Source organism: Zootoca vivipara, chromosome 10 (genome assembly GCF_963506605.1).
Source record: "Zootoca vivipara chromosome 10, rZooViv1.1, whole genome shotgun sequence".
Lineage (NCBI taxonomy): Eukaryota > Metazoa > Chordata > Lepidosauria > Squamata > Lacertidae > Zootoca > Zootoca vivipara.
In genome coordinates, this window is record NC_083285.1 from 36,717,118 (window position 1) to 36,740,238 (window position 23,121).

The window sequence follows — 23,121 nt, forward strand, 5'->3', positions numbered from 1 at the left end:
TGGCAAAATTCTTGTTAGGGTGTGTGCGGGTGGTTCTTGCTGTCACCCTTGAGCTGGTTTAATTAAGAACAAGTACCTATTTATTATTTATTTATTTGCTTCTAGGTTGAGGCTTTTGGGGATGTCAGGCACACCTCAAAACTACACCAGACAGTAATGACCTCCACACTGATCTAGGTAGTCGGAATGACAAACCAGGGACTGTGAGGATCAGTGCAGGTAGCATAGTTCAAAACAGTGATCTTTGGCACACAAACACCACATTAAAGTTGTACCTCTGCCATGGATGGTGCTATATATTGAATGTAAATACCCTATTGTAGTGGTGCCTGTCTGACAACAAAATACTGTCTTACTAAGAGTTCCAGTGAAGTGCTACATTTGAAAATGTTGAATCTTTTAGTATTTAGAGCTGAAGGAGTAAGGCAGCAAAAATGTGAAAAATAAATAAATTGCTAAATGTGGGAAAATATGGGTTTTAATTATAGAGATAATAATCTTTTGAAGCTACTGTTTCAAAGCATCTTTGGCTGTATGTCAGCAGTCCAAAGCCAAAGCATGTGTAATTGAGCTTGTTCATATTGCTCTCTTGTTAGCCATGATTCTTCCATCCTTACTATTTACATTTTAGATTGCAAACCCCTTGGTAGCAGAAACCAATGGGTTTTTTTGGTTGTTTTCCCCCCATATCACTCTCCAAAGTGGTGCTACATAAATATCCTCTGCCATGTTCACTATCAAACCTCATAACATATTAACATAGAATCATAGAATTGGAAGTTGACCCTAGTCTAATCCCCTGCAATACAAGAATATGCAGCTATCCCTTATGTCTTCCTTATTCCAGCCATTTTTCTCACTGTCAAATATTGGAGGGTGGGCAAATACAGGTTTTCAGAATCATGGTAAACATGGATTTTAAAAAGAACACCTTCATGCTTGTTTAATGAAAAATAAAATTCTTCTGCAGCTACTGAACTGCTCGTGTAATCCAGCGTGTTTAACAGTGAGAGATTTCCAAGAAGGCAGGAAACTGTAAAAGGGCAAGGCTTTCCAAGCTCTCCTCTTTGGTTTACAAAACCCTTGTGTTTTTAATGCTAGAACTCCCTCTGCCGCCTCCCCCTCTTTCTCAGAATCCCATCTCTAGGAAATCGAGAGTGCTGGAGAACTGTGAAGCACTTAGATTTGCACAGACGACTCAAAGTCTCATGCTTGAAATAATCTGCTTTTCAAAACACAAACAAACCCACCAAATGACGTATATAGCCCTTCTTGGCCCCCTTTCCCTGCTTGCTGTGTAGAGTGACTTGATAAAGGCAAGTTTTGGATAAAGGTGAAATAAAACACTGGTTAGAAAAAGATTGTGATCCTGGCATTGTGGGAGTTATCTGAAATTTCTTAATCAAATTAAAATCTAGGCAGAAGTGAAGCTTTCGGCGACACCTTGAATCTGATCTCAGGCTGTAAAGTGGAGTGTAGTATTAACACACTAATAAACTCACCCACATCCTCCTCCTCCTCCTCTCTTTCCGCTGCCAATCGATTGCCCTGCTTTCCAGAACTTGTTATCACCTACTTTAATTATGGACAGTGGTGAGTGGAACTTCCTTTGTTATGGTTGGTATTTGCAGGCCCAAACAGAGGGTGGGCCATATGGGCCCTTTGGCCCGGGCCTCCGATTCCAAAGGGGGCCCTGGTCAGGCTCACTTGTCTTATCCCAGCCTACTGTACCAGCTTAGCTTCCTTTCTTGATTAGCTCCTGAACCCCAGAGACAAAGGCACAGGGCAGACTCATGTAAACAAATCCCAAAATCCCTTGCAGAATCCCAAAAATTTCCACTCCCCCACCACCCCAGGGTAGGTGGGCTTACCTGGCTGGTTGCCACCCATCTTTCTATAGCTGGGGGTGGGGCAAAGGTTCGTGAAGGGCTTCATCTTTGTTTTCTTAGCAGCTATACTGCTCTTGGTCTTCGTTAGGTAAGTGCTTCTTACCTAATTCTGGGGCTGGGATGCGACCTGTTGGGCATCCTGAGGATGCCGGGGGCTGGCTCCGGATAGTTGTAAAGGCCTTGGAGGCCTCCCACGGCCTGTAGGCCGATCGCAGAGCCTCTGCAGGCCCGGGGGAGGTTGGGGCTTGCCTCTGGGAGGCTGCAAGGCTTCGGAGGCCTCCCATAGCCTACAGGCCCATCGCTGAGCCTCCGCAGGTCTGGGGGAAGTCGGGGCTTGCCTCTGGGAGGCTACAAGGCTTCAGAGGTCGATCGCAGCCTACAGGCCCATCGTGGAGCCTCCGCAGGTCTGGGGGAAGTCGGGGCTTGCCTCTAGGAGGCTGCAAGGCTTCGGAGGCCGATCGCAGCCTACAGGCCCATCGCGGAGCCTCCGCAGGTCAGGCGGAAGTCGGGGCTTGCCTCTGGGAGGCTGCAAGGCTTCAGAGGCCGATTGCGGCCTACAGGCCCATCGCAGAGCCTCCGCAGGTCCGGGGGAGATCAGGGCTTGGCTTCGGAAGGCGATAAGGTCTTCGGAAAGCTGCGGAAACTCACTTCCAGGTTGAAATCTCAAAGGGCAAGCTGCTAGGATCTGGCAATGCAAATGGTATCACAAGCCAGGGCTTAAATGACTCTAGATCAGGCATCCCCAAACTGCGGTCCTCCAGATGTTTTGGCCTACAACTCCCATGGTCCCTAGCTAACAGGACCAGTGGTCAGGGATGTTGGGGATTGTAGTCCAAAACATCTGGAGGGCCGAAGTTTGGGGATGCCTGCTCTAGATCATGGGTAGGCAAACTAAGGCCCGGGGGCCGGATCCGGCCGGATCGCTTTCCTAAATCCGGCCTGCGGACGGTCCGGGAATCAGCGTGTTTTTACATGAGTAGAATGTATCCTTTTATTTAAACTGCATCTCTGCGTTATTTGTGGGGCCTGCCTGGTTTTTTTTTTTAATACAGTGGTACCTCGACTTACGAAGGAGATCCATTCCACGGCTCTTTTCGTAAGTCAAAACCTTTGGATGTTGAAGCGTTCAGTTTGCGCATGCGCGAAGCGCGATTTTGCGCTTTGCGCAGACCGTGCACGCCGCTTCTGCACAGGCGCAGAACGTGCACGCCGTGCGCGTGCGGCGAAAATACTTCCGGGTTTGCCAACTTCGTAAGTCGAAACCTTCGGAAGTTGAGGCATTCGGAAGTCGAAGTCCCACTGTATATGAGTACATGTGTGGTTTTATTTAAAATGCATCTCTGGGTTATTTGTGCTGCATAGGAATCCATTCATTTCCCCTCAAAAAATATATAGTCAGCATAACTTATTTGTCAGCATAACTTTTGTAAAAATTATTTATATACTTACTTATTTATAAGACTTCAGTGATCCCCAGGGGGGGAAAGGGGGGGCCACATTATCTACTTGGCCCGGGCCTCTGCCTGGCTCTGCAAGGGCCTGGGTATTTGGTTTGCAAATACTGTAATATTAAGCCACAGTTTGGTGCTATGGAATTGCCCTTTAGTTCAACAATTTTGGTTGTGGGTCTTTCATGGAGGGAAACATAACCTGCCAGGTTATTCTTCCAAATCCAAAATTTGCCCTTATCTCTGTTTTTTTGATTCTGACCATTGGGATTTGGGTAAAATAAAAACTCATAACTTATCTGATGTCTTTGGCAAGGTGCACAATAGCCAAATTCAGGAGAACTTTGGATGCTGACCTTATGGCAGTTGACCAACCAACTTCAAGGCTCTAGGAAAATCTAAGATATGGACAAATTCTATGCTGTTTTGTCAACTTTTATTGCTTAAGCAGCAACTAAGGAACATTGGTACGGACCTCTGGATTCTCATGGAAACCTTTGGGGGAACATTTTTAAAAGATAGACATGATAAGTGTAACTACTTCAGTAGAACTGTGCGATGCACTCCCCATTTCAATAATTACGTGTTGTGTTGCATTGTTTGGTATTTGAAAAATGAATAAAAATAAGTTGCATTAGAAAGCTGCTTGTAGAACTAGCACAAATCAGTTTTATGTGGTGACAGAGAATTTTTATATTTAATGGTCTCCAGAGATTATGCATTGTGAGACAACATGAATCAGTATGTTGGTTTATATGTATATTGGTCAAAATTTAGTTTGGTCTTGGAAATGTGCAGTCTTCGATCCCCTGTGGTGAATTGCTGTGTTAAAACAGCTGTAAAATACAGTATTTCAAACAGAATTAATAGTAAAAATTAATAATCCGTGTAGGCCAGTAAACCTTAAAGTCTCAACCAGGATGTTTTCTATGCTTATAGATTATTTTTCTGATTAGCTTTTTCCATTACATATTAAAATTTTCATTGGATGTTTTGTCAGTAAAATTTGTACACTCCGTTTTTAGTATTTGCATGATTTAGAGTGTTGTATTTGTTTTTAGTATTATAGGCCCCATTTATTACATAAAATCTGTCAAACTGACATGAAGGTGGAGCAAGAAAATTATTTGCTGCTTGACAGACATGCATGTATTTGTTAAGCCTGCCTCAACTTGTCAGAAGAAACTGCTTCAAAGTTGTAAATATAGTGGTTGTATAACTAAAGTAGTTGTATTAAGTTTCCAAAGGCGCATGGAAGCATGCTTATTTGTGTTTGCAGCCCAATCCTGTACACATTTATTCAGCAGGAAGTTCAACTGAATTTAAAAGAGCTTACAGTGGTACCTCTACTTACGAATTTAATGCGTTCCAAACGCACATTTGTAAGTAGAAAAAAATTGTAAGTTGAATCCCATAGGAATGCATTGGGAGAAAAAATTCGTAAGTAGAAAAAATCCTATCTAAAAATTTGTAAGTAGAAAAAATCCTATCTAAACCATATCCAAGATGGCGGACAGAGCTCCATTCGTAAGTAGAAACATTCGTAAAATTCGTAAGTAGAGGTACCACTGTACAGTACTTGTAAGTAGTGTACAGGACAGTAGCTTTCATTTTATTGGTCAACACAAACTCTACAAAGTTCAGGCATAAGATAATATAAAACATTTTGGTACTGATTGCTAGAACAGCTCTTGTTTGGTACAATAGCTGTACCAAACTTCTCTCAAGTGTTTCTTATTCTCAGGGATACCATGGTCCTTTTATTTCTTTTTGCTTTGCAAAACCCTTCCTTTCCTATGGAACATCCTGTGGAATGCAGGCTATGTTTCTGTGAATTAGCGTACAACAGTACCTAATTGCTGCTGGTGAAGAACGTAGTCTTAGGTCACGTAGTGCAGACTTTAAGAACAGCATGGTCTTCGAGGGACTTAATTAGTATCCTAAAGCCGCTAGACACCCCTGCATTTCTTTTTCTATATCGCCTTTCCTACATGATTGCTCTTTCTACCTCACTAGCCAGTGGCAGTAAATTGGACAAAGTACTGTACATTGCTGCTGTGTGTTCTACCAATGTATATATATATTTGTTGCTTATGGTGTGCCTCTGTCATGCACTGTATTTGCAGCAAATTGAAATAAGTCTTATTTTTATAATGTGTACACTTGCACCCCATACAGCAGGGCATTGAGAACTCTAACAATGATTTAAATAACGCCGTGCCCCTTCTCTCCCACAAGCATGCTTTTCCTTGCACACACCTGCATGTAGCTTCTTGTCTCCTATTGGACAGTGACACACACTGGGAAGGTGTGTAAACTTAAGGCTTTTCTGTACAAGGAAGCAACTACAGAAGGCCCATAAAGGACTTGTGTATCTATTTTTCTTGCTTTCCTTACCATTCTCTCTGAGGTACCTGTGATGTGGCAATTGCTTCCCCATGCATCACAATGGGTTTTTCACTCGCAACTGAAAAAACACCTGTCTCTGTGCCTGAATAATGGGGCTTGCATTTATAGGCCATAATTTATCTCATTTGTGGGGTCAGGGTGTATCAGCTGTGGAGTCGAGAGTTTCTTAAACTCTATTATTCACTTTGTGGATTTGCAGTTTCTTTTCATGCTTGTGTTTTGAGTCCCTGTGGGAACCCCATCCATGTGCTGGTTAATTATTTATAAGTGGTCAATACTATACTAGGTTTACAGTAGGTTTATTTTGGACTGCGGTTTGCATTCCCTAGTATTGTTTTGCTTGAGAGCTAGAGCTCCACGAGAGTATTTTCATAGCAGGAACCTGTTTTCATGTGATGGGTGGGAGGGAGGATATGAACCCGACATACCAGCACTGCATAAACAAAATACAAATGGTTGACAAGCCAGATATCCTGAAATGGAACATGGCCTCTGAGATTGCAAGGATCAGTCTGAAAGAAAGTTGTTAGGTTTTATTTTTATTTTTTTCAAAAATCAAAGATTTTCAAGGATGCTGAACTGTCCATTAAGACCTCTTAAGTGCATCGGGACCAGTTTACCTACAAGATCACCTCCCCTCATTTGTGCTCACGCAACTGATTGGGTTGGTGGAATTGGCACAACTACAGGTGCCACACAACACCTGTTCTGCATTTGTGAGAACTCAGTCATTCCGTGCAGCAGCCCCTGCACTGTGGAACTGCCTGCCTCTTGAGATCAAGCAGGCGACTTCACTTACACACTTTTCAGCGCCTGCTTAAAACATTCCTGTTTAGACAAGCCTATCCAGGTAATTAGAAAGCTGAGGTAATATATATCTGTTTTGGTATTTTAACTTTTGTATGTTTTAAAGTAGGGTTGTAATTTTTTCTTTCTTGATTTCAGTGTTTTATCTTTTTATAAACCGCTGTGTCGACTCAATCAGCCTGTTTTTACTTACTACTTTAGCAATTCCTAGAACTCAATTTTGTAACAAGGCTGGTACTGACCTCAAAGGTTTATCACTGTACAGTGGTACCTTGGTTCTCAAACTTAATCCGTTCTGGAAGTCCATTCCAAAACCAAAGCGTTCTAAAACCAAGGGACGCTTTCCCATAGAAAGTAATGCAAAACGGATTAATCGGTTCCAGACTTTTAAACACAAACATTGCCTAAAACAGCAATTTAACATGAATTTTACTATCTAACTAGACCATTGATCCATAAAATGAAAGCAATAATCAATGTAGTGTACTGTAAAATAAATAAGACAGTATTGTAGATGATAAAAATAAAAATTAATTTTTTTCTTACCTGAATGATGATAATCATTGTTTGGATGGGGAGCTTTTTATCCATTTCCACAGTCACACAATCAATCAATCAGTAGCTGAACTGGGTTCCACTCAGTCACATAAACAAATTAACCGAAAAAGCCTCAAAAACAAAAATGCAAAATAAATAGCAAAAACAAAAACACCAAACTTAATCCATTCCAGAAGCACATTCTGGTACAGGTGCCCCAGAAACAATAGCCGACAGCCTCATCAGATGTTTGGCTTCTGAAAATCATTTGAAATCCAGAACAGTTACTTCCAGGTTTATGGCATTTGAGAACCAAGGTACCACTGTATCTGCCTACAGAATAAGCATACAAAGATTCCAGAACCAGTAAACATTTTTGGAGGGGGTGCTGCGTGGACAAGGAATGGCATGAATTCAGGGGAATCATTGTATTTATTTACTCTCTTATGTTGCCTGGCCTTTGGAGTTTAATTTATGTCTCTTTTCAGGACTCGCCTTTTGATTTTTGATGTTGTTGTTTTTTACCCTTGACCTGGAAGTGAATCCCACTTTGATCTTGTGGCATTCTTACCAGCACCCACCCTTCCGTACCCTGGCAGAATATTTCACAAGATCCCTATCTGCAGGCCCATCTGCGTGTCCACATCAACTGTTTGCAAATCGCTACAATATAGGCTCAAGTTGAAAACCCATGATTAGTAAGCAGTCTATAGCTCCCAGGTAAGTCTCGTGTGTTTATTCCCTAAACATCCTTTTGGAGTGAAAGGTGGAACAGAAATCTAACAGCCAAGTAGATTAAAAGGGGAGGAAACAGCGAAAGTAATTGAACTTGTCTTGACTGAAAAGCTCCAAATGACTAGAAATATACTTAGCTGTGAGAGTGGGATCATCTTTCAACCTTCAACTTTCGTCTCAGGGGAGCTGTCATTCAGGCCAGGTGTACTGAGTGTGGTTAGATGGTTTTACACTGACTTGATTTCAGTTCTGAAAGAAAGACAGAGGTTCCTTTCAGGGCTCGCTCCAGGTTTTGGCTGTTCTTTGGGCTTGCTACTTTATTTTTTATTTTTTTATTATTATTCTATCCCACCTTTCCTCCAACTAGATTAAGGTGTCATATGTGGGTTTCCCCCTCCTCTTTTTATCCTGTGAATGTGAGGTTAGGCTGAGAAATGGTGATTGGCCCACAGTCACCCCGTGTCTTCCATGGCTGAGTGGGGATTTGAACCCTGGTTTCTCAGATCCTTGTTGAACACACTAACCAGTATGCCACGCTGGCGCTGAGAATCTGAGCATCATTCCTCCCTAAATAGGTCTACCTTTCTACTACAGTGGTACCTCTGGTTACGAATGCTTCTGATTACAAACGCTTCAGGTTACAAGCTCTGCTAACCCGGAAGTAGCTGCTCCTGGTTGCAGACTTTGCCCCAAGATGCAAACAGAAATCACGTGCCAGAGGCGCGCACGCAGCGGGAGACTCTATTAGCAAAAGAGCGCCTCAGGATAAGAACGCTTTCAGATTAAGAACGGACCTCCAGAACGAATTAAGTTCGTAACCAGAGGTACCACTTTATAGTCACTGCCCCTTCACTCGTTCTCTTCCTCTGAGCCCAACCTATATTTGCAAGGAGAGAGCAAGATAAGCGGAGGTTGCTCCTTCTCCTTCATAGGTCTCCAGGGTCCCCCAGCTGGAGTGTGGGTCTTTGCAAGAGCCAACCCTTGACCTTGGCCCCATTGCAAACTTCTCCAGGCAACAGCCAGTTTGACAGATATTTGGAACATGTTGTAGTAGAGGGATAACTGCATATATGCCCTGCTGATGAGCCTCCCAGGGACATCTGCCTTGCCGCTCATGGATTGAAAAGCTGAACTAGATGTATGCTAAGCTAGATGTTCTGATGAGTGTTTTTCTGTAACAAAGCAGCATTGGCTGTAATTGGAACTAAAAATAACTGTAACTGTTTTACTATAATCTCTGAGCTTAACTGCATTATATAACCGCCTCTCGTAAATGGCAATTATTTTTATGATTGTAAGAGCAAACAGCTGTAGCAGAAATCCCAGATCCATGACCTCAGTTGTTGTGATGTTGCCTGTGGAAATTTTCTTCTTTAGAAATTGCTGTAATAAGAATTTTGCCCGGTCTAGTTGATTGTTTTGCAAGCATCCTATAGATGATACAGTGGTGCCTCGCTAGACGAATTTAATTCGTTCCACGGGTCTTTTCTTATAACGAAAAATTCGTCTAGTGAATCCCATAGGAATGCATTGAATTTTTTTTTGAATTTTTTTTTTTGCCCATAGGAACGCATTAATTGAATTTCAATGCATTCCTATGGGAAACCGCGATTCGCTAGACGAATGTTTCGTAAAACGAATTCGTCTAGCGAGGCAACCTCCGCTAGAAAAAAACCTTTCGTTAAGCAGAAATTTTGTTAAGCAGGGCATTTGTTAAGCGAGGCACCACTGTACTTGACAGGTTTTGCAAAGAGAGAAAAAGGAGTGAGATTACCATGAGAGCTTCACTGTTTACCATAAAGACTGCATTCAGACTATCATATTTCAGTTTATTAAGCTAATATTTGAACAAGCCTTATGACCCCACAGTCAGCCACTTTGTTCCTCCTTTTGCAAAGCCATGAAATGAACCAGTTAAACTTAATTTCTCCTTATTTATAAACTGTGACGCTATGGTTAACAACTTCAGAACAGCTTGAAACCATGGTTTCATAATGTGGCTTGTTTGGAAGCCTTGATGTAGCAGAAAACTATGGTTAACTGAAGACTTCTCAGTTTGTTTGCCTGCCTACACAAAGGGGGAATGGCTACATTTAGGGTTCCAAGGCTCATTCCTGCTTGTTGAAGACATTGGGATACATGGGCGTAGGTTTTTTTTCTTCAGTTAAGGGTCTCCTGAGATAAATCCTGAAAGGCCAGGATGGGGTTTTCTCCATATCGGAGGTTGGTTGAGTTTCTGAGGTTGTTCCATATTTCTTCTTTCTTTTTGAAGCAGGTGGAGCACATGATTATGTCTCATGAAGGGGCGTTGGCTTTTGGCATGGATCTTAGAGCTCTGTGTGCCCTGTCCAGATTGTCTACTTTGAGTTTCAGGTTTGGGATTGTGGTTTTTAGCCAGCATACAATGAGATCGGCCGGGTTCTTGTCTTCCATTTTCTTCTTTCCATTTCCCCCAGCGCCAGGGACCCAGGTGGCGCTGGGTTAAACCACTGAGCCTAGGGCTTGCTGATCAGAAGGTCGGCGGTTCGAATCCCTGTGACGGGGTGAGCTCCCGTTGCTTGGTCCCAGCTCCTGCCAACCTAGCAGTTCGAAAGCACGTCAAAATGCAAGTAGATAAATAGGAACCGCTACAGCGGGAAGGTAAACGGCGTTTCCATGTGCTGTTCTGGTTTGCCAGAAGCGGCTTTGACATGCTGGCCACATGACCTGGAAGCTGTATGCCGGCTCCCTCGGCCAATAATGCGAGATGAGTGCGCAACCCCAGAGTCGGTCACGACTGGACCTAATGGTCAGGGGTCCCTTTACCTTTACCTTTACCTTTACAATGAGATCGGCCGGGTTCTTGTCTTCCATTTTCTTGGGGAAATTGCGGAAGCGGATATTGCAGCGTCTACTGTGATCTTCAAGGTCTGCTAGTTTAATTCTCACTTCCATGCTTTTTCTTTCTTGGCAGCTATCCATATCAGCTAATTTATTTTTTAGACGTGTGTTTTCCATTTGGAGTTGCTCTGTTTGTTTTAGCTGCATCTGGTTTTTCTTTTCTGGAGTGGAGATGGTAATTTTGACTTACAGGCAGTTTTTATTTCACTGTGGGGCCCACGGGATGCCGGGTCCATGGGTTAGGGCTAAGGCAACAGTCTTCAATGGTTCAGGCCTCTTGCGTGGGCACTGTCAGGGTGGTTGCTGGCTACCCTCGAGCAACGACACTCCAAACCATCTTGTCTTTAGTGCTTTTATTGTGAAAGCTATTTACAAGGCAAGAGCTTCATGAAAACATGTCTACTCAGTACTATCAGATTCTCCCAATGGCACTTTTCGGCTCCTCCCCCAGCAGAGTAGTTTGGAGACCCCAAATCTCCCCCCCCCCCGTGTTTGCGAGCCGCTGATCGCCTTAGTTCCGGGGTAAATTTGAAAGGACACCCCTCTGCTGTTTCCCCGCTGGAACTCTCTGCTGGCCCCTCCTTCCTTGCTGATATCACAGGCTGCAGGTAGGGCTCTTATATGCTGCCTGAGTCCCGGCCCACTCCGCTCACTTCCTCCTTCCTGTCTCCCGTCCTTCCGCTGTTGTCCGAGCCATTAGAAGAGCTGGATTTGATGGGGGGGGTGGCTGTTCCCTGCAAGCCCACCCCCTTACAGACGCCATTACAGTTCTCCAAAGAAAATAATAAATAAATAAATAAATTCCAGCAGGGGAGAGCCTGCGCTGCATTTGTTTTTTCCTGGGCTGGTCTCTGGTGTGCGGTTCCCCCCTGGGCCCTGGCCTGCTCTTCGCACTAGCCGTCAGGGAGGTAGGCTCAGGGTCAGGCCTGGGCTAGGCTGTGTGATTCCTTGCGGTGTCCCCGGCCCTCCCGGTACACTCCTACCCCTCTTTCTTGGCGATGGTGGTTTCAGTGGTTGCCGCAACAGTGGTGGTAAGTTGGTGCTTGGCTGGGGGTGGGGGTGGCTCTGCCTTGCCTCCTGTTTTCCTTGGTTTTTGTGTTTGGCTCCGGAGGCCTCCGGGCCCCGGAGCTCCACTAGGTTGTCAGTGGGGCGCTCTCGGTCCCAGCAAGATTGAAGTTGTGGGGAGGGGCTGAAGGCCCTGCGTGGCCTCCTTGGTTGTCATGCTGGACACCCCCAATTTCCCCTAATCATGGCAGCAGTGACACAGGGACTAACCAGGTACTGTAGTGCAGTTGGTGCTAGCAGTCTTCAGGAGCTCTGTGCAGCCATGCCCCCGCTAATACCGGTATAGTATTTTCAGCTTCTCCCTTTGCCCTTCTGCTTGAATAAAATCTCTGGTTAGATCAGTAGGAAAACATCTACCATCCCTGTCCTTTTAGGAGTTCTTGGTTTCCATGAAGTCGAGTGAATCAGCACCTTTGGTTATTTATGTGTTTCCTGTTGTGGCTGTTGAAATATTCAAATTGTACTGAAAATGTTACCGTTTTTACCTGTGTTGGCTTGATGAAACGAGCATCTGTTTCAAAGAGGACAAATTGGAGAATACTTGTTTTAAAGGCTATTTCAGTATGAATCTGCGAATCTTTACCAGTGTGTTACACAGATTTTGGCCTTGTGCCTTTGTTTGTGCTGTCAAGGGCACCTAGCATTAAATCACCTCATTTCCTAATCTTTCAGCTGTTGTTTACGGCCATAATTTCTCGTGGGGTTGACTTGGGGCACAAAATGAAACCTGTTCTTTGTATTAAAACTTTAACGTGGGTGACTTAAAAAATAATGCTCCTTGCCATATTTTCCAGTCAGTATATACTTACTCTTGTAAGTCGTATTATGTGATCAACTCCTAAAGCACCCCCTGTTCTTCCTTTCTGCGTTTGTTACGAAGACGATCTTGCAGTTTTAGCATTTCACACTCCCAGCAGCAGCCACTCTAGCATTCAGGGCAGATTTATCACTTAATTCAGTGGGTGATTTTGAATTTCTTGCTGAGGGAGATGAATGCTTTTAACCTTTCATGGCTACACGTATCCATTGCATGTTGGACTTGCGGGCTGTTGAATTCTCTCCTCCCTGGAGGAGTTTATCTCCTTTGTTAGAGGAAAAACTGCATTAGTGACCATACAGTTGTATTGTAAAAATAGAATTAAGTATACTTAAATAATAAAGCAATTATTTAGTTATTATTTCTGTTGGGACTGTGGACATGACTGTGGAACAATCTTTTGTTTACACCTCTCTTAAGGCATTACAACGTAAAAATTATACACACACACACACACATACACACGTATATGTATACCGTATATTCTGGCGTATAAGACGACTGGGCGTATAAGACGACCCCCATTTTTTTCAGTTAAAATGTAGAGTTTGGGATATACTCGCCGTATAAAAAATACGACCCGGCATATAAGACAACCCCCAACTTTTGAGAAGATTTTCCTGGGTTAAAAAGTAGTCTTATACGCAGGAATATACAGTATGTATATAATCTCACTTTACTGAATATATATATAACATAGAACATAAAAAATAAAAAAAATTCCTTCCAGTAGCACCTTAGAGACCAACTAAGTTTGTCATAAGGACGCAGGTGGCGCTGTGGGTTAAACCACAGAGCCTAGGTCTTGCTGATCAGAAGGTTGGCGGTTCGAATCCCTGCGACGGGGTGAGCTCCCATTGCTCGGTCCCAGCTCCTGCCAACCTAGCAGTTCGAAAGCACGTCAAAGTGCAAGTAGATAAATAGGTACCGCTCACTACAGCGGGAAGGTAAACAGCGTTTCCGTGTGCTGCTCTGGTTTGCCAGAAGCGGCGTAGTCATGCTGGCCACATGACCTGGAAGCTGTATGCCGGCTCCCTCAGCCAATAATGCGAGATGAGCGCGCAACCCCAGAGTCGGTCACGACTGGACCTAATGGTCAGGGGTCCCTTTACCTTTACCTACGTTTGTCATAGGTATGAGCTTTCGTGTGCATGCACACTTCTTCAGATAGAACATAAAAAGAGCCTGCTGAACCAGGCCAAGGGTCCAGCATCCTGTTCTCACAGTGGCCAGCCAGATGCCTTTGGGATGCTCACAAGGAGGAACCGAGAGCAACAGCACACTACCCTGAGATTCTCAGCAACTGGTATTCAAAGACATACTGCCTCTGTTCCTAGAGGTAGCCTATAAAAATGATGACCAGTAGACTTATCCTTCTCTAATTCCATTTTAAAGCCGTTTAATTTGGTGGCTAGTAGCCACGGATAGCGTTATTCACCACCGATTTGTCTAATCCTCTTTTAAAGCCAAAATCCATTTGTTGTGTACAGAATGATTAGATACGTGTATTTACCACTCTTGAAATATGCTTTGTATTTTTTACGCATCTCCAGTATACATCCACATAACATTTTTTTCTAAATTAATTGCCCTTGTATTATTATCTTAATTGTTCCTCAACAAATCACAAAACACTTCGTTTGCCTAGTTCCCACGATTTTAAAGTGGCATTTGCCATATGGAACTGTAGAAGAAGAAGCCACGGTGATGCCGTAGCAAAGTGTGGAATTCCTATCTTGAGGAGTTTATAATCTAATAAAAAGGCTTGAGCAAAACCAGCGCTGAGCAGTGCTTTCCTGGAAACAAAGCAAGTGGCGAGCGGTTGCTATAGCTGCAGTGCTTCGAGGAACATATGGCCTTTTAGGAATCACTGGAGACCTTCCCGCTGTGCTCCATGAAGAAATTGTTGCTTCAGTACAAGCATAACCTCTGCAGTGACCTGCTTATTCGCGTATATCCGCTGTGCATTGAAATCCTGTCTTGATCACAAACAGGGAACTAGAAGAAAATGCTGAGAGATGGGCAAAAGCATTTCCTCCAATCAGAAATAGCTTAACTAAATTTATCACACTGTTTCCTCTCTCTCAGCTCTGTTCCCATCAATATTCCTTAACACAGGGCAAACATTCTGGAGCTCCTTAAGATCATCACATTTATTTCCCATCATACAGCCCTCTGAAAAATCACTTATCTATTAAAATATGCCAGTTTCTAACAGGGCACATTCACTGCTACTTCCATGCCAAGCTACTGCTTGTCTGAATGGCAAAGCTGGGTATAGCTGGGCACTGTTTACCAGTAGCAGGCAGTGTGGTGGGTTGTCAGCACACACCTCTGACCTCCTGTTGCCCAGGTCACTGCAACAGACTGAGATGGAGAAGGGGAAGCAGTGAGGAGGTGGCGAGGATGACATGGTACAAATGCAACAGTGGAGCTAATCCCCTCTTCATCCCAGTGTGCAACAGCAATGCAGAAGGTCAGATGGCCACCACTAGCACACCTACTGGCCGCTACTATTATTTATGCTACCACAAGTTTATTCTACTTTATCTAATTTGTCAGGCTAGAAGGCTCAGTCAACTGAACCTTCAGTGCTTTAGTTTGTTTATTTCACCATGGTAGGATGTGTCACCGTTGCCACGAAGTGTGCACCAGTTTTTGGGTGTCAGTGAGGTTAGAACCCAAAAACCAACCTCTCAAATTTGCAGCTGTATCAGGAAGACAATTCATACAACCATTTCTCATCTATCTGATGATGATAACCCCTGTATGTAGAAAGACCCCTTTATTGCATCAGCAGAGTGCTTTATGATCATTGCCTCTGACTTGAAGCTATCATAGCCAAAGCCACCCATCTGAATCCAGAACTCCAAGGTCCAAGCCAAGTACTCTTATTTATGCCATCTGGTTCTCATGGGAGTTGTAATGTAAAACATCTGGAGGGAAACAGGTTGGGGAAGGCTATGGTAGAGCATACAGCGGTTTGGAGAGTGACTTCACTGAACAGCTGTGTGGTAATGCCTCCTTCATACAATGTGATGATTGCAACCAGTACAAGAAGCTGTAGTTTCTGAATTGGACGTAATATCATACCTTTCAGGCCTTCTACAATATTGTGTTCCTTTCCTATATAGATTTTCTTTTGTCTGCCTGACAGCTTCATTATATTTCCAGTCAAGTAAAAATGAAAAGAGCATAGCTATACATTACTTAGCATGGAAAACTAAATCGTTTGGCTTTCTCAGTTATAGTAATGATTGATTACTTAAAGAACGCTAGCAAAATGTTAAATTGCTATTCTGATGGTATCTTGAAGGGAGTAAGGATAAACTGCTTTAAGATAGTTGTGATTATTATTCCTCCCTCCCTCCCTCCCCCCCCTCTCACACACACACACTTCTGCATGTGATAGTGAAATATTGCTTGTGGGAAGAGTCTTATCTGTTATATCCACCACAAAGAGATGATGAGATCTTTGCATGATGTCATCTAGTTCAAAAGGAAGCAACTAACAGTAATGGTTCCCTTAACGGGCAATCTATTATTGCAAAATAGGACGCGGGTGGCGCTGTGGATTAAACCACAGAGCCTAGGGCTTGCTGATCAGAAGGTTGGCGATTCGAATCCCCGCGACGGAGTGAGCTCCCGTTCTTGGTCCCAACTCCTACCAACCTAGCAGTTCAAAAGCACGTCAAAGTGCAAGTAGATAAATAGGTACCGCTACAGCGGGAAGGTAAACGGCGTTTCCGTGCGCTGCTCTGGTTCGCCAGAAGTGGCTTTGTTATGCTGGCCACATGCCCTATAAGCTGTACGCCGGCTCCCTCGGCTAATAACGCGAGATGAGCGCCACAACCCCAGATTCGGTCAAGACTGGACCTAATGGTCAGGGGTCCCTTTACCTTTACCTTACTATTGCAAAAAAGTAGAACACTTATTTTTAACATCCAGTACGTTCACCTTTCAAGCAAGAGCTTATTTCTTTGAAATGTGTACATTTTAGAATTTTAAGACAATCTGAATTGGACCAAAAAGATCTACCTAATCCATCATCTTGTTTGCATCTGCAGCCACATGCCTCTGAAAAAGCCACAATCCCTCTTGAGCTTGAAGGTTCCATTAGACATTGTATCTCCTCATACCATTAATAGCAAAATGTATGTAGAGTGGTGCTGATCTTTTTTTAAAGACATGTAGGCTAGTAACCAGCACCCCAACTTGTGGGAACAAATTCTATATTAATTATGCACCATATAGCCAATGGTCAGGGATGGTGAGGGTTGTAGTCCAGACTGTGGGAGACTGGTCTGCAGCCTTTCTGGAATTCAGTATTCCAAGAAATGAATAAAAATAACAAAACAACAATTGGAAGTCAAACCAGAGTTAGCTTTATTAAATATATTTCAATGCAACAATCTTGATTTACATAATAAATAATTAATAAGCCATTTATTACAAGCAGCGAGACGTAATATAACTGTACACTAGAAAGACCTTTCTGGCACAATGATAGACAGAACAGTTTAGGAAACAGCTCTCCTTCAGACATTAACAAATAAGCTACAGTTGATAGGTGGAAAGATAAAGAAAGATTCCTTTACCCCGGTGTGGTTACATTTTATAACATATGCCAGTACAATCGTACCTCGGCATTCGAATGGAATCTGTTCGACTTCCAAAACGTTCAGAAACCAAAGCGCAGCTTCTGATTGGCTGCAGGAAGCTCCTGCAGCCAATCTGAAGCCGCTGAAGCCCCATTGGATGTTCAGGTTCCAAAGAACATTCCAAACCGGAACACTCACTTCCGGGTTTGCGGCGTTCAGGAGCCAAAACGTCCGAGTATTAAGGCGTTCGGGATCCAAGGTACAACTGTATTCCAGAAAACGAACAAGCCCCGCCACCAGCATTTGGCTCAATCTGGTTGATATAAACATAAATTACTATCTTTGCTTTCAACCCTTCTCCCGCATTTGTAAATATACCAACACTATATATTGTTTCACTGGTAATATAAAAGGAAAAAATGACTATTACTCATAATTAATCTAAGCACAACCATAAGGGCTCATGATTAGGTGTTTTAGCAGGTGATCTTGAATGTTATATGTTAACTATGTTCTATCCTGTTTCCCCTTTGTTATTGTTATTATTTAAACCACTCCGTGAACCAAGAACGTGTACATGGACCACTAATAATGAATATATGTCGTAGATATTACTGCAGATTCATTAGGCTATTTTTGTGATGTACAAATGGCATGAGAATCAGTATTATTTATATCACTTATTATTCCTATGATCCTGTTTATAAAGCCCAATAAAAAGTTTTTTTAAAAAAAAATAGAAGACTCAATCCCACAGACTATGTTTTTGTCAGAAGATCTCTTTTCAAGTTCTTACTGTTTGTGTTGGATAGTTCTTATTATCTGAATAACTGAATGCTGTATTTTATTTTATTTTTAAAAAGGTTGTAATAGTACCTGCCTTTTCCATCTAAAAAGAACTTTGTAATATGCTTATACAATCTGTTCTGAACCATCCAAATTATCTGCTAAGCCTTGCAAATCCATCTATACTCTTCCTAAAAAGAAAAGAAAATGGAAACTTTTGACAATAACGTAGGAGTTGTATTTTTATTATTACTATTGTGCTGCTTTGATGTGGGGTTGATCACTAGCTGACTGTTCCCCAATAACAATATGGCATTAAAAGTTGTAACAATTTTTCATAGTAATGTACATTTTCTTTTATCCTAGATGATGAGATACCTGGAATTTCTCGAGACGCTTTGAAGATTCCACCAACAGATCAGCAGATCAACAAGCTTGCTAGGAGACTTGGACCTGAATGGGAGTGCATTGTATTGTCCCTGGGATTGACGCAAAATGACATTTATCGTTGTAAAGTCAATCACTCATACAATATCCAGTCACAGATTGTGAGCGCATTCATTTTATGGAGGCAGCGCTTTGGGAACAAAGCTACCGTGGAGAGCCTGTGTACTGGTTTGAAGTCAGGAGAAGTGGATTCTTCTGTGATCCAGCAGATGTTCCAGTGAACCCCTAGTGTGACTGGAGGCTCAAAAGCATCCTCTGTATGAAATTGAATCCAACATGTTCGCACAACTGCAAACCGGAAAACATTTGGTGTGCTTCAGTCCCTTTTGAAATGGATATAAGCATGCAGCTGAAGTAGGCACTCATGAGGTAGCACTACAGGTAGGAAGAAGCGGCTGCCATTGGGCAGCAATTGGGCCAGAGGAGCTCCCACAGCCTTTGCTCCATTTTAATCAGCCCCAGTGGTCAGGGATGATTTAGTCCAGCATCCTATGTGTGGGAAACTGAGCCAGATGGGCAGGGTATAAACAAACATGATGATGATGATGATGATGGAGAGCCACAAGTTCCCATCCTTGCATTAGGAAATGCACAGTGACAGAGGCAGCGCTTCATGGAATGCTCCCAACCAATGAGCTGCCATGCACCTGTGTAGTGCGGCATGGGCATACCCAGGATCAAAGCTAGGGGGGCACACCAGCCACGCCCCCCAGCCACCCAATTGTCTAGCTGGCAATGACGTGGCCAGGATCCCCCCAGGAGGCATGGTCAACGTGCACCCCCCCAGAGAAAAGGGGGCCGTTTGCAAGGCAGCACACGGAGCCACCCGCGCTTGCACTCCTGCCTCGCCCGCTCCTTTAATGGCAGCGGCACTTCATTTGCATGTATGCAGATGAGGTGCCGCAGAGCATTGTGGGGCAGCACTTTCTGTGCTGTGCTCACTGTGACTTGAAGGAGTGTGGGCTGAAGTTAGCCCAGGTCCAGGTCCAGGTTTTTTTCAACGGAGGCAGCTTCGCTGCTGCTGCCATTTCGCTTCAGCCAAGCAGGCTGAGGCGGAGCACAGCAGGCAGCGCCCCTGCCTGTCCTCTCCAGTTGTCCTGCTTCTAGGGGAGGGCAGCTGCCCCCCCTGCCCCATGCTGGGTACGCCCATGTAGTGCGGTGCCAAGTCTAAACACTCCTTGCCTCATTTCCAGCCTCACATTTCCTGTCAGTGATATCTGGAGGCTCCTCTTCCACACAGCTGACACCCAGCGGCTGCAACCATTTCTTATCCATTGTACTAACAACTGCAGCTGTCAACGTTTTGTTTATAAAGTAGAAGGGCTGACAGAAATAAGCATCCGCTTGTAGGAGCTTACAGGTGAAACTCAAAAAAATTAGAATATCGTCGAAAAGTTCATTTATTTCAGTAATTCAACTTAAAAGGTGAAACCAATATAGGAGATAGACTCATGACATGCAAAGCAAGATATGTCAAGCCTTTATTTGTTGTAATTGTGATGATTATGGTGTACAGCTGAAGAAAACCCCAAATTCACAATCTCAGAAAATTAGAATATTAAATGAAATCAATAAAACAAGGATTGCGAATAGAACAATATTGGACCTCTGAAAAGTAGAAGCCTGCCTATGTACTCAGTACTTGGTTTGGGCCCCTTTTGCAGCAATTACTGCCTCAATGCAGTGTGGCATGGATGCTATCAGCCTATGACACTGCTGAGGTGTTATATTGCATTTAACATTCTAATTTTCTGAGATTGTGAATTTGGGGTTTTCTTCAGCTGTATGCCATAATCATCACAATTACGACAAATAAAGGCTTGACATATCTCGCTTTGCATGTCATGAGTCTATCTCCTCTATTGGTTTCACCTTTTAAGTTGAATTACTGAAATAAATGAACTTTTCGACGATATTCTATTTTTGTGTGTTTCACCTGTATGTGCCAAAAGCTACTAAAATGGTACCTTGGTTTTCTAACGTCTCTGTTGATGAACATTTCGGTTTTCGAACGCCATAAACCCAGAAGTAAATGCTTTGGTTTTCGGGCATGCCTCAGAAGTCGAACATGCTGAGTGCAAGATCCTGAGGCCTAGCTGTCGGCTTTTGAGTTTTTGGTTTTCAAACGTTTCAGAACTTGAATGGTCTTCCGGAATGGATTACATTTGAAAACCGAGGTACCACTGTATACATTACTTAGCCTTCTTCAGGCATTCAGTTTACTGATGTAAATACAATCACATGAGGAAAGAGAGTAGGGACACATTTTGCCTTCCAACGTAATGCTTTCCCCCCTTTCTTATGGCTGTCTACCATAAGGATGAAGGTCTGAAGTGGTATACAAGTACAGAAGCCTTGCCACTTCAGAACTTCACTGTTGAACTCAAGGAGGACTATAAAGAAGGGGAAAACAATACTTCAGAGAAAGCAGGATTTGCCAGCATGCCTCTAATTCCCCATCCATGGTTGTCTTCAGAATCTGTGAGACGTTAGGAGAAATGTCCTAGGCTCTGAGCTAGATCATCAGTGGGAAAACCTGCTTGAAGTGCTAGCAGGTACTAGGGGGTGTGCTAAATGTAAATGGCCGTGTCTTAGGACAGAGACTTGATATTCACTCACACTTGCTGGAGGTCACTTCAAACCCTGTGAAGATTAACACGGGCAAAGAGAGCTCTGTTTTGGAAGCTGTCACACAGCTTCTTCTGGAATAGAATTTAGTTCCATCCAGCCAGGAAGACAGCTTCCTGTTGATTCATATTGTCAGTATAATAGAAGCAGAGTTATATCCCTGTAACAACACTCTGTGGCAACTTGAAAGGTCCATGCAGTAGGAAGGGCAAAGAAAGTTGTTGTTTCTCATATAAATGTTCCTGGGGCTCAGGTGACTGCGTCGGAGAGCTGTTTCATTCCAGATTTATTCAATTTTATGGACCACCTTTCTGCTTTACTATCTACAAAAGCATAAAATGAAATCCTAAAATCCTATTACAGTGGTACCTCAGGTTACGTTACCTTCGGGTAACGTAATTTCAAGTTACGAACACGGCAAACCCGGAAGTGTATACTTCCAGGTTTTGTCGTGTGTGTGTGCGCAGAAGTGCTCTATTGAACCGCGTGGCACCTCCGGATACCGAATTTTCAGGGTAAGTACGGACCCCTGGGATGAATTAAGTTCATATCCGGAGGGTCTACTGTAATACATTTATAAAGAGAGCAGCAATATAGAATGGCCAATATTTTTGAAATGTTTTGGATTTGTTGAGGCTCAAAATATCCATTAAAAGGCATGGTTGAAAATAATGGTTTTAGTCTGGTGCCTGATTAGTGCTAATGTGGGTGTTTCTCTGTATGGTTGAAGGTTGTTTCTCAAATTCTAAGTCCTGTGGTGTGCCCAGATGTGCCCAGTTCGTGTATAATGTGTTTGTGGGAGGGGGGGAGGGTTTTTTGGTTTTTTGTTTATTGGTCTTGTTTTTAACATATTCTTTGTGTTTTTATATTGTGAACTGCCCTGAGATCTACAGATGAAGAGTGGTATATTTAATAAATGAAATGAATGTAATAATAATAATAATAATAATAATAATAATAATTTATTATTTATACCCCGCCCATCTGGCCGGGTTCCCCCAGCCACTCTGGGCGGCTTCCAACAAAACAGAAATTCTAAAATACAGAAATCCATCAAACATTAAAAGCTTCCCTAAACAGGGCTGCCTTGAGATGCCTTCTAAAGGTCTGGTAATTGTTGTTCTCTTTGACCTCTAGTGGGAGGGCATGTTGCTATGTACTGTATTTACTCGAATGTTATGAGCACCTTTTTTGGTCAAATTCCGTTGCGAAAATTAGGGTGCGCATTAGATTTGATGGCACATTAGCTTCGAGTAAATATGGTAGTTCAGTTCCATACACAGATGGAGGAGGTTAACTGGAGCTGTCCTAGAGCCAGCAGTGGAGAACCTTTGTGGCTCTGGAAGCCAGATCTTTACCTGGCTTCACCTTGCAGGCCAATTTTGACAGGTGGGTGGGGTAACCCACATGTCAATCAAAAGATGCCACTATAATGTCACATGACTTTACAGGTGGGTTGCCCCACCCACCTGTCAAAATTGGCCTGCAAGGTGAAGCCAGGTAAAGATCCCTGCAGTCCCTGTTATCACATTTAAGCAAGGGAGAGTGGGGATTGAACATTCTCTCTGCAGCAGTATCTTCCACCCTTTTAAAGATTACTGCCAGAGTAATCTTTAAAAGGGTGGGAGAAACCTGCTTTGAGTCAGTCCCCATTCTCCCATCTGATGGCAGAGGAATGTGGACTGAGCGGTGAGGCAAGCACATGTTTCTTCATTGCAGTGTGATGGAGCAGCCTCTGTCAGAGCAGAAGCCTAAAACAGACAACAGCTGGTTTAGGCACCCTATTCTGTCATATAGCAATGAAGAGGAAAACCAGGCCTGCTTTCAGGTTTGCTGTACATGCAGCAAGGAAAGCAGACCTGGTCTTTTTTTTGAAAACCTGCCTCATGCTTTTCAGAGGTTGAATGGATCAGCATGGTGCAGGTTTTCCAATAAGGTTTTGCTCTTCAGTTGATGTCACCAGTGATACCAGCTGATTGGCTATTGGGCATCATTTGGAGGGAATGGCCTTGTGGGCCAAACTGGACCCCCTGATGGGCCCATATTGGCCATGGGCCAGAGGTTTCCTACCC

General features: G+C 43.3%; 1 protein-coding gene across 1 annotated transcript in view; it reads left to right on the forward strand.

Annotated features, from left to right (window-relative positions):
• CRADD (CASP2 and RIPK1 domain containing adaptor with death domain) overlaps positions 1-21,827 on the forward strand; it is a 40,981-nt gene extending 19,154 nt beyond the window's left edge. Inside the window, exon 3 of the mRNA XM_035128116.2 lies at positions 18,341-21,827. Within this exon, the coding sequence (XP_034984007.1) occupies positions 18,341-18,642 (302 nt within the window). The 3' untranslated portion in view covers positions 18,643-21,827. The remainder of the gene's footprint in view (positions 1-18,340) is intronic.
• Positions 21,828-23,121: the final 1,294 nt, after the last annotated feature.